The sequence below is a fragment of the Rhamphochromis longiceps genome, linkage group LG5, assembly GCF_057381845.1.
Source record: "Rhamphochromis longiceps isolate RC_006_pf linkage group LG5, R_longiceps_female_GT1.1, whole genome shotgun sequence".
Classification (NCBI taxonomy): Eukaryota; Metazoa; Chordata; class Actinopteri; order Cichliformes; family Cichlidae; genus Rhamphochromis; species Rhamphochromis longiceps.
In genome coordinates, this window is record NC_140561.1 from 32,553,880 (window position 1) to 32,566,592 (window position 12,713).

The 12,713-nt window shown below is 40.8% G+C and overlaps 1 protein-coding gene across 1 annotated transcript; it reads left to right on the top strand.

The window, feature by feature from the left end:
* Positions 1-129: 129 nt before the first annotated feature.
* On the top strand, positions 130-8,680 carry dhrs3b (dehydrogenase/reductase (SDR family) member 3b). The gene is made up of 6 exons (XM_085407250.1): positions 130-855; positions 5,033-5,176; positions 5,487-5,606; positions 6,069-6,307; positions 7,737-7,862; positions 7,953-8,680. Exons 1-6 carry the CDS (start codon positions 661-663, stop codon positions 8,035-8,037), a joined length of 909 nt encoding a protein of 302 aa, XP_085263376.1. The 5' UTR covers positions 130-660; the 3' UTR covers positions 8,038-8,680.
* The last annotated feature ends 4,033 nt before the right edge of the window (positions 8,681-12,713 follow it).

Here is a 12,713-nt window from a genome sequence, read left to right on the forward strand (position 1 = left end):
AGTGAGAGTTTGGGGTCCCAGCTGGGACCCTCGCTGCTCGGCGACCACTGTGAGGACCTAGACCACATGTTGAGAAACGCTGTTGTAGCCACATGAAGGGGTGTGGAAGAGGCAAGTGCGCAGCCACTCAGGGCAGACGGGCACTGGAGCAAAATTCATCCCTACTTAACATGTCAATCAGGATTAATGCCCTTACAAACCTCCTATTTAGGTTCATCCAGTTCCTTTCACTAGTGGAAGTTCCGAACCAGGGCAGAGGCGGTAATATATAAGGCAGGACAGGACAGAACAGAACAGGAACGCAACACCAAAGCACAGAGTAGCGCGCACTACGGAGCGTCGCCTGGACTTGTGTTTCACGTTTGTACTCCTCGACGGTAGTTGACAGGCGCAATGACTGATCACTCACTGATTTCGTGAGCGTGATGCATGTAGACTGTCAGAGCTCTTCAAGTCACACTGTTCTGTTTAAAAAAAAAAAATCTCTCGCCTGTGGATTAGTTATGCAACAGTGCAGATGATATTGTTTGCATGCGGGTAAAGTTGCAGGAGCTCAGAAGTCGCTGTCTGCGCACTCAGTTCACTGTTGGCGGATATCTGCGGTGCACGTAAACTTGCAGCGTAAACATACTTACAGACTATCCGTGAGCACGTTCCGAAATGGAGCTGAAGAGCGTGTGTCGTATGCTTCTTTTCCCGGTTCAAATCCTCTACTGTATAGTAAGAGCAAGTTTGATGTTGCTGTTGCCAAGCAGACGGAAAGACCTCACCAAGGAGGTGGTATTGATCACTGGTGGAGGACGAGGCATCGGACGACACCTGGCCAAAGAGTTTGCCAAGCATGGGGCCAGAAAGGTAAGTCGATAACATACCTTTCCTCCTTCCACTCCTTTCAGATCAGCACATTATTAACAACGAGATTAAATTACTTTCTGAGCAATTTGTTTTGGTCATATATTAAGTTATATTTTCAGCTTTTATCAAAACCACCCCCCTCATCCCTCACCAGGTAGCCTGGTCAGTCTGGTCTCCCCTGCCCCACGTGTATTGCTGTTTCAATGTTCTATAAAAGCAGGGATCACGACCTCCAAGTAACCTAGTTGTCCAGTAAGACCGGTGACAATTTTTGTTCAGGTATTGCACAACAGCTTGGGTCAACCAGAGGGCAGGTCTGGACAGCATTTATGGCTGCTTGATATGATTGAGTGTGGTACTGAGCTGACATTCATTCTGCTTGGGTCCAGGGTGATTTTTGCGTTTTGCCTTACACAGAAAGTGCATCATCCAAAGATTTAGCTGTAAAAACTATACATTAACCGTGGCTTTACATATGTGGCTGTTTGTTTATTTTAGAGTGCATAAAATTTAACTGAAACTGCTTCAAGTCAATGCAGCTCTGATATTTCTCTATTGTAGCTTCTTGCCATTTTTGAGCAGTCTCCATAAGACTGTAGCGTCTACTAGCATGCCACAACAAAAGACTTCATAATGTTCTTAATAAATAACAGATAAGTTGTTGTTGTTTTCAAGGATAGCATGAGTTCACGAGATATTGTTTTGTGGGGTGTGTTTGCGAAACAATAACAAGGAACACATTCTGTTATCTTTTTTTGTTTCTTTTAACCAGTTACAGTAACTAAAATGCATACTTATCATGGAATATATGTGGGTCAAATCTTCCATACTCAAGACACAATGCAATGTAAACAGAAAAAAAAGATTTGTCATTGTTTTATACAGCTGGAAATGAATATTAATGTATAGCAAAATATGTAGGTTACCTGAAAACAACAAGTTTATATTGATGACATGAGTTGGAATAGTCCATATCATGACGCTTAAAGTTGCTTGGTTTACTCCTAAATAAATCACCAAGATAAAATAAATTATAAATTCAAATTTTCATTGGAAATCACCTCATCCATCACAACAATTAACCTTCCATGTCCCACCTCCCTCACTATCCCTCATCCCCTTAACAAGGAGCTTTCTCTTGTTCCTAAAATGCTCTGGTGACTACACACACACACACACACACACACACACAGCTTGTCTTCATTGCAGGTCAGGGTAACCTCAGTTCAAAATTTCCAGCTGTGGTTTGTCTACCAATCCTACTGAGTGAACATTACACAGCTGAGTGCCAGATGAGTCGCTGGTGGCCCTGTAGCAGCAATGTATCAATACAGAGTAGCTCTATTTTTGATCACCTCAGATGGGAGTCATCATTACACGTGGAAGAAAATTGTGGTAATTTCTACCCATGTTGAGCAGCCCAGCTGATAGCTTTGGGTTGCAATTATACATACGAGTGACACAGGCGCCACGTCTCAGATGATCTCTTAAGGTGCAATTTCAGCAGCTTGAAAACATTGCTAAAAGCTCAATGAAACACTAACTGCCTCCTTCTGTCTTTCAATGCCATCTCCTTGGGGAACGAGCTAGAAGAAACCAGTGGGTTTTAAAAGCTTCACTTTGCAGCTGCGTAACAATGGATGTCACCATGCTTTTCAGCACCCTTTTGTTGGGCATTATCAAGGTGTGAAGGCTTTGAAAACAACACCTGTGGTAATGTGTATGACAATTACTCCCTGCCTAAAGAGATGCTAAAAGGATAATTGTGAATAGGGCTGACCTCTGCGAACTTACGCTAACTCTTGTTTGAGCCTCTTTGTCAGTAGTAGCCAGAATTACCTTCGCCTCTGCTTAGGTTTTAGTTTTTTCACATTGTAAGGAAGACTGACTTCAATGTCAACGGAGGAAATTAGTCAAGATGAAAAGCTGGAGACCCAGGAGGGGAGCCATGTCTTATTCTGTACTATTAGGGGAGAGCAGCGCCAGCGTGAGGCAAAAAAATAGAAAAAGGCAACCAATAACACAGTGAGGGGTCTTTCATAACAATCCCAGTAAATACTCAGAAAATTAAAATGGTATATTTCTTCAGAGCTCGTTTAATTATTTTGCAGCCTCCCTAAAAGCACCACCAACTCGGGAGGAAAATGTTTACACGTTTTTTCTTTCCTTTTATATGTGGTTGTTAACATTACTTGGAGATCTCTGCAAAGAAGATGAACCGAAGCAAGTCACTGACAACAGGTTTGTGTGGGTGTGCTTGTGTTGCGCTGGAGGCGGGAAGCACACCACTCCCAGCTGGGTATTGCCCTGCAACTGACCTTGCTGTCTCCGCAGTAATTAGACAGCGGCAGGCGACTGCCTCCTGAACTCCTGCTGCCCCCTCTATGTGCTGCCTCTCTGCTTGCCCATACAATGGGTGTGAAAAGGAGGGCTCATACCCACCCATATATTCAGGCCCGAGTGATAGAGTATCACTGTAATGTAGCTGGAGCTAGTTGGGGATATCTTAAGCTGCATAGAGTGACATCTGCTGTCTACCTTTCAAAGTCTTGTTTTAAGCTTTGCAACATAGATTTGTTTCATTAAAGGGCTTTTACTTACAGCATGTGTTGACATTAGGTCTTGTTAGGCATGCCAAGTAAGAACAATCACCAGTTTATCAACAATAGCGAAGAGGGCTTGTGCAAGGTCAATTAAAAACTGTTTTCTTAACATTTCTGTCCAGATAGCAATTTGGCCAGTGCTTGTTTGCTCTGAGGATCCTGCATGTTGTGACGGGTGATAAACTTAATGAATTAAATAACATTTTAACAGGAGAGCACAATGTAAGTGCTGACTTTTAATGAGAACTGTCAGCTTTGTTTGCCTGACTCCTATTAAAAGCTTTCAGTTATTTATCAAGACCTGTCTGCCTTCACTGATTACTCAAATGGGCTTGCAAATGAAGCAAACAGAAAACCTAATCAAAAGCAATTCAAACCAGGGCCACTCACAGAGGGAGGCAAACCCAGAGTGCTCCAGATCTGATAAAGAAATGAAGCGCATAAAAAGCACATTCTAGACTGCAGTCTTTTATGTTTCTAAAAATTTTGGTGTGTTTGGTCTGCTTCAGCTGCTATTAGCCTTGGACAGTTTTTGACACATGAATACTTGGAAGAACAGAGCAACATAGCAATTTGGGACTTCTTTTATTTCCAGATTGTGAATATGAAAGTTATTTTACTGTATTTGTTAGTGTGCTATGTTTGGCTCTCAACCAGTGTTGAGTGAATTTTAAATTGGCACAGTGTGAAATTACGCTGTTGCTGGAAGATGACAGGTTTAATTTGTGCAAGAGTTGCACTGTGCAACATGCTTGCATACTTTTGCACTTTTTTTTAAACTAAGTCTTAAAATATCTTTTGTCATGTTTATTAATTAGATCTCTTAGACTAATCCATCCTGCCTACTAACTAAATGGATGTTTACGCATATTCATTGGTGTAAAACAATGAGAATGACAGGCTGAACCACGAGGTAGCAAACAGACATGCTGTCTTGCGCCCACGCGCAGTCTCTGACTCTGAGATACACAAGATCACTTTCCAGAGGACTTTTTGCTCAAATATTAACCTCGGTCATGGGCGACTAGCCAAATCCCACACTGGCGTCTTCAGCACTTCACACACGCACTGTTTTCAGACTCCCTGACCAGAAATGACAGGGCTCATCTGCCCAACAGGCCATGTAATCTCTTTGAGAATTTGTGTTTGAGAGATGAGGAGGGCTCACCCCCTGATTTCATTACCTTTCCCTGACCCCAAAGACTGACAGATCTAATTGCCCAATCACTAGTCCCCCACCTCTATCCAACCTCATGTTCCCTGCTCAAATGACCAGCCTTCATTTAGTCTCCAGGTGGATGAAGAGACAGTTCATTCACCCACCAACCCCCGAGCCTTTAATCTTGCTTGAAAACTATTTGTTGGAGTGAAATTGCCCTCTCTATTCTCTGAACAAAAAGAACATTGCTATTCAAAAAACTCATTTTCACTATACTGCCAAAAAAAACAAATTGAGTGATTACTGTAAAAAAAAAAAAAAAAAAAAAAAAAAAAATTCTTTTGCACTCGATGCTGAATTTCCTACTGATTATACGTGTGTTTGTTTAGAAAATTAACATCTTGTTATTTACCAGGTAATCCTGTGGGGCAGAACAGAAAAGTGCCTCAAAGAGACGGCTGAAGAAATTACCCTCTCTGGAACTGAGTGCCATTACTTCCTGTGTGACGTGGCCAATCGGGAGGAAGTTTACAAACAAGCCAAAGTGGTTAGAGAAAAGGTATGGCAGCTTAGTGTTTTTGAAAAGATAAATCTGCTTCCACAAGAAGAAATATAATTTGCACACAACAGATCGTAAAATATTTCCCTGAGATGCCTCCCCGTCTAGTCTGTATGTATATTTGCTTTGAGCTGCTCTTTCTCCCATCTGGTGTGTATAGATTACACTTCATCTCAAATCTCTAAATATGAGCTTGGAATGTTGACAGCTCTTGTGGAGTACAACTATATCATTTCAGGAAAGCAGACAGCAAATGCTTGACATTTTTGACAGGGTTTTCTCTTCCTATTCTTGCACTTTTTAATCTCAGGTGGGAGATGTTACGATATTGGTGAACAACGCAGCAGTCGTCCATGGCAAGAGTCTGATGGACAGCGATGATGATGCTCTTCTGAAATCCCAACACATCAACACCATGGGGCAGTTCTGGGTAAGATTTGATTACATTGTAGCAGAGCCAGTTTTCCTGCAAATACAGGGAAATATAGGGAAATTCCTCTGAGCTGATTATCCTTATCATTTTTATATTTTGATTATAGCATGGCACCGTATGCAGTAGGCAGCCACAGGCTTGTCAATCATGACTCTTATTATGGCAGGTTAAGTGGGGTATTTCCAAATTGCCTCTCAGCCCCTGAAACATCAGAGGGGTTGTGAAACTCATGGCATTTTTATTTTGAATGGAGATCAAAAGACTATGTCATATGCAGACAGAAATGCAATTATCAACTAAATGGAAATGGAAATTTAATCTGTCGTTACAGTGTGGGCTTGCTTCTCTTGTCTGTTCTTCTTTCTACTCTGAATATATTTCACCTTCTATTTCTACACCCCTCACCGCTTTTTCCTTCATTCTACCTTTCACAGTCTCTTTTTCTTCTTTTTGTCTTAGACAACAAAAGCTTTCCTGCCTCGAATGCTGGAGCTGCAGCACGGCCATGTCGTATGCATTAATTCCATCCTGTCCCAGTCTCCGATCCCTGGGGCCATAGACTACTGCACTTCCAAGGCCTCATCGCTGGCCTTCATGGAGAGCCTGACACTGGGCCTGCTGGACTGTCCTGGTGTCAGCTGTACCACAGTGCTTCCCTTTCACACGAATACAGAGATGTTCCAGGGCATGAGAGTCAGGTGAGAAGACACAACAAAAGGAAGCGAGGGTGGACCATTCTTACGTCATACCATGGTTCAGAAATATGGGTTATCTAGGGTTATCTATCACAAAAAATATGGTTACAATTGGGAAAAATTAATACCCTAATGCTTTGTTGGATGAGTAAGCCAGAGGGAGCTGGTTTAATAGTGGCTAAACAAGCCACTTTAATGTAATTGGTGAAAACAAAGCAGTGAGTTACAAAAAATATTTCATTTCTTAAATCAGTTACATTTTAAAGTACACAAAAAGCTATCCAAATCTCCTGACAACATTTCAGGAAGGTGCCAGAATTATTATGAATACTACTGGAGAAAACGAGCATCATTTTTCCATACATCAGCCCACTAATTTGTGTCTTTTGCCCATTTTGTGTCTTTGGACAACAGTAGATCTGAAGTATCCTAGTCCCTTGAACAAAATCTTATAGGAATTTTAAGTGGAAATGCATCAAGCAAATCCAACACTTAAATTCAGACTGAAATATCTCAATAACCTTTGGATGCACTGCAAACTCTGAACATTGTTATTATTCCCCTACAGGGTTAATCCTACTGACTTTAGAGATTCCATGCCTCTCCCTGTATCACTGGTGTGAGGTTGACATTTGTGGCTCAGAAGGAAATACCTTCACAGCTATTGGATGGATTACTTTGAAAACTATTATTCAAAGTCCAGAAAGGGAAAGATCGAATGAGTTTGGTAATCTTCTGACTTTACGTCTAGAGCCAACCAGCTGGTCAGTTTTCACTTGCCCTGTATTTGATCAATGGGCACGGAGTTTTGTACAGATGCTTGTGGTTGCTATAAAATCTATCCTATAGGCTATCAACCTTTTCCCCTGTAATGATCTACGCCGTCATAGATCATGATAAAACATTCACACTACTGGATAAATCAAAAGCGAGTATTAAGATACTCTCCTAATCCACCTGATTCATGATTCTTCTGACTTACGGTACCAGAAATGATAGTTTAACATTTTAAAAGGAATTTGTATACTTTGACTAAATCAGCTAATGACTTGATATTTAACAGACGGCTAGTAATTATTTTAGGATTTTAGAGATCACATGAAAACATAGCTGCTTTAAACTTTTTTTTTTTAAATGGTGCTGCGTTGCTTCGCATATTTGACATTGAATGTACATCCTGGGTGTATGATTGCATCAGACCTTTCACACTGTTTTGTAATAGTTATTGGGTATGTCAAAAATCCAAAATGTACAGTTTGGCGAGATAAAGTATGGCAGCATAATTTCAAATTCAGCTGCGCTCTGGCATTTGTTATGAACAGCGGTTGCACAGATAAAACTTGAAGCAGATAGAAAATATAATCAAAATTTTCCCAGAGTGTCCCAGAAACAACATCACTTTATCTCAAACTGTCATTTTTTTTTTTTCCAGGTTTCCCCAGCTCTTTCCACCCCTCAAACCTGAAGTAGTTGCCCAGAGGACTGTTGATGCAGTCAGAACTGACAAGGCTTTCCTCTACCTGCCATGGACAATGCACGCTCTTGTCATTCTCAAAAGGTGAGATTTCATGTGCTATCTTGTTTTTATTGCTGTATTTTCTACTTCACGATTAACATGCTGACACTAGTGTTTTTCGTCTGTCTTTAGCTTCGTGCCACAAGTTGCACTTGAAGAAATCCACAAGTTTTCTGGGACTTACACCTGCATGAACACATTCAAAGGGAGGACATGAACCTGGACTGTGCGCAATATGAGAGCGACCTCAACAGTTCTCGGGTGTGATGAAGGGAATATGGACCTTTACACATGTGAAAGTGGAGCAGGTCCCATGATAGAGTGAAGACAAACACATGCAAGGGTGTCGCTTCTACAGTTACAAGTAATTGATAAACTGCTCGATACACCCTGATCCTATGTATATGTATATAGTATGGAGGACTCACTTTGATCTGAAGCCATGCATAGTTCTATACCAGTAGTTATTCTGGGAGTTTATTGACACATATTTTGTCGCCTGTTTTTACTTTTTCTTCTTTTTTTTCTTCTTTTTTTTAAATTCTTTTAATATGTCTTTGAATCAAAACAAGGTAATAAAATCGAGTTTTAGAATTGCACTTTCTCCATTTGTACATGATGAAAATAGAAAAAGTGAACACTTGGGCGGTAGACATTGTATTCTATCAGGGTTTTGACTCCCATGGCAGTGCGATAACAGCTTTGATTTATTCCAAGCATGAGATCAGTGACTGTGACAGACGATGTTGTCAAAACATAAAATGCACTCATGGGGGCCATGTGGGGCATATTCTTGTTTGTTCTCTGCTGTCAGAAAATGGTACAGGGGGGATAGTGTAAATCTCAATAAACACAATGAACTCAAAACAAGTCAGTCAGGCCCTTCTAATGCCTGCACAATGGTTTTAATTGCATTCAATGAATGTGAACAGCCAGAAAAAACTTTATTGTACGTATTGCAGACATTCATTCATCAAGGCTTTAATTATTAAAACAAAATTAAAGTAATTTTTAATTTCATCTTAGCAACAGAAGATGTTGCTAAGATGACATTGCCAGTGTCTTACAATTACCTTTTGATTGAGCATATTATTTAAGTGGTAAAAACGCATTTCATAAAACTGGAAGGCGCTTACACTGGTGGATGAATTGCTAAACCTTACTCGCTTTGGAACTGAAAATGAACAGCATCCACCGTAAAACCGCAGCTCCCAATTTAACATTTCTGCCAAATAGGGAAGAATTACCTGTTATTCCATCATTGCTAATATAATGTGAATAAAAGCCTGCAGCAGTTTCAAAGGTGAGGAGAGGCCTTAGATTATACATCCCATTTCTGTGCTGATACATTTCTTTCAGCTCTTTTTAGCATTTCAGATTTTTCATGTTGAATAAAACTGTATTTATTCAGAGGACACAGCCATACTTCAGAAGATATCCCAGTTCAAAATAAGTGCATTAATCAGGTTATTTGATATAATAAACTGGCCATTAGCTACATAGAGATTATTTCTGAAGTGGGTAAAGGTCAACCAAACCTAAAGAGAAACAAAACTCAGGTTAAAATACTTTACATGGAAAAAAAAAGAGAGTTTCTAATCTCTTTTACATCTCAGATGGCACACTATATCCAACCTTGTTATTTTTTAATGAAATGAGGCAAAGATCTGACCTCACCTAGGCTGATTCACTGAAAGGGATGTAGTAAAACTGAAAATACCATACTCTGCTGCAGTTTTAACCTCTGGTGTTGAGCCTTCTTTAAAAGGATAAACTGCTTTAAGATGTCTGAACTGTTCACATTTGACTCAGACTCAAACATGAAAACTACTCATCAAGATGAAGGACAGTTTTTATACCTCACTCCCCACTGCAACACAAAAAAAGACAATTAGTTTTAATTGACAAAAAGGTGTTTTTCCTTTTATACATTAAATAAAAGTTTGGTGTTGTCATAAAACGCGCACACCTACATATAGTCTTATCTCTGGATAAGGCCCTGCTGCTTTTATTCTTTTTGTTTGTTACTTGTGGACCATAACTAATCTTCTTAGATCAGAGCAAAGAGCAATGTTCAGTGAAAATCCAACAGAGCGCAAGCTCTTTCATAGGCTGTGCTATTTCCTTCCTTGCTGTGAGGTTAATCATGAAACCAATGCTTTTTACGTAGGACAGAGCATGTGCAGCATGATGAATTCAAATGTGGTGGTTATGAACACTAAAATGACTTACAAGTAAAAGTGTGAAACACAGAGAATCCATGCACAAATAACTTTACCATTGCTCCTTTCAGAGCAGAGCGCTAAGCCCTAGCAATGAAAGCATGAAGGGCTACCGACACAAACTCAGAGAAAGAAACCCATATCTGTTAGAGCACAAGTCAAAGCAAGCTCAAAGAACCAAAAGCGACCCCATGAGAGAGGCTGTAAAAGTTGGGATAGTGCCTGGCCTTTTGCTGCTAGACAAGGCTCATAAACATTCATTTGAATCCCAGCGAACCATAAAGGCCCTCCTGAGCACTCACGATAGGGCCGCACATTGTGATCAGTAGGTGACCCACAGTGGGGTTGGGAGGGGGACGGGCACTGCTGAGAGTGAACCCGAGCCTCCTTCAAGGGCCTGTTTCTCATTCTCTTAGTGGGCTGTTGCGAAAGCGGGGTGAGAAGAAGAAGCATGTTGGGATGGAACTAGGTCGAGGAGGCATGCAGTGCGTGTATGCTGGAAAAGGAGGACTAAAATGGTTGGAAATCTCTTGGGGCAGGTTCAGAGCAAGGTTAGCCAAATACTGAATAAATCAAATAGGGGCTTGGAAAGCCTTTTCCCTGCTGAAGGCGCTCAGCCCCAGGGTGACTGACCAAGCGCAGGTGGAGGCAGAAGTTTGGTCACATGGGAAGAAACCCGAAACTGTAGCTGTCCCAGCTGTGACCACATTCCCAGGTGTCTTTTCTGGACATTTGATTTGATTTGAGATTGTACTGTAGTCACTTTTTTCTTTGTTCTTCAAGTGTGTTCAATTTGAATACTGTGCAGTGAACTGAATCATCACCTTTTATGCTGACCGCAATTAGGTTTATGCAAGGCTATCCTGTTATAACCTCACCGAAACTTCACTTTTGAACGCCCCTAAATTTCCCTCTTCCATACTTTTAAAGTAAGCAACAAACCTGAGAATCTTTTCCTTTACTCAGTCCAAGCATTTGTAATCCCAACACAGGGGCTTGGAGAGCCAGCCTCCAATGATCCATTAAATATATTATAGGCGCCCGGATCTGGAGTCCATTTGGCTTGTTGTGCAGTGATGCTGAACGCATGTAAAACCTCAGCCAGTGTAGGATTGTGTCGTTATTCACATCACATACACTTATGGATTCTGTGACTCTGAGTTTCCTGGCAGAGGGTTCACTGTGACTTTGAGGCTTAATATGACTCTGCTGCGTTTGATAAATGTGTTTCCAAAACACATCAGATCCATTCTTACTTCACATTTATTTGATATCTCTAAAATATAGAAAATGTTTGTGTAGTGCCATGCCTCAAATAAATCACAATTTCTGTCATTTTAAAGCCAACTTAACCATAAAAGCTAGAAATATCTCCCGAGTTTGTAGCAAGATACTCAACACAAGTGTTATCAGACATGAGCACAGTGGACTATTACCTGTAATAAACTCCATAAGACTGTGTACTTTGTGGGCACAGCCCAAAGTGAAGCCAAATGAGGCTGGAGCCAGGGGCAGCAAAACGGAAGTGGAGTTCAGCGAGGCGTTATTTGTTACAACACCTTATCCCCTTCTCTGAACAACGCTGTTAGTCCTCTCGCCAGTTTGTTGCGAGGTTCATCCATCACAGGGTAGGTAGTATGATAAAAAGGCTCAGCCCTAACCCACAACAAGGGGCCAGCCGCGACGCCTCAGTTGACCTGTCAGACTGTAAGAGTTATTATACACTGTGGTGTTAAAGGTTAAAGGGAGCAGCAACCTCAGAGGGTGTCAGTCCTTAAAAACACAGAGAGACAAACAGAGCGCTGAAGATAAATGTAGGAAATTAGTGGCAATCCATGAGCAAATAAATATAATGTGCATGACATTAAACTCAGGGGGACTTGTTAAGTTCCAGCAGTGCTTGAGTGTTTCTGTCCAATTGATTCATATAGGAAGTCACAGGCAGCAATAAAAACACAGACAATGATAGATACTTTTGAAGCAAATAACTTTTATAAACAAAATTACCAGCTTGATTAATGCTGCCCTGAAATATTCAATCACTTTGGCGACAGCGGGCTATTTAAAGAATGTGGTTTTTACAAGTATATGGCTCATATGAATTAGAGGGTGTGGTTCTACAACACAAGGTCAAACTCTTGGTAGTTGGGGCATAACTCACAGTAAGTTGTATTCATCACTGGCTGCCAGCCATATCTACACAGCCGTTCCTCTACAGCCTGCAGAGAAACAGATTATCTGCATGAGGATCTTTTTTAGGAAAACGTTTTGGAGCTACACAGAAAGCTTTGTCTCTGCTATCACCTGTGTTTGGGGGCAAAGCAGCAAAGTTGTGTAGTCATTCTACCATTTCTACCTTTTTTTTTTATCCTGCTTTCTTCATCTTTCTGCTGTCAGTAAAGTCTGTGTGAGACCCTAAACAGAAATTTCTGAAATTTAGTACACTGACCAGGCCCAGCAACCATATTCTTTTCATCAAATTTCATGTCTGTGCATTGAAAACCCAAGTCCCACCAGTAAGTTTTTAAGAAAAAGCGAAAAGCTTATTAAAAAGTCAAATTTTTTTGTCATGGCTTTGCAAAACATTGCACAAATAATCTTCAGACCAAGCCCCATAAAAGTTGTCCTGTGCATTTTGACCCATTTATACAGTAAATCTTTCACAAAAAAG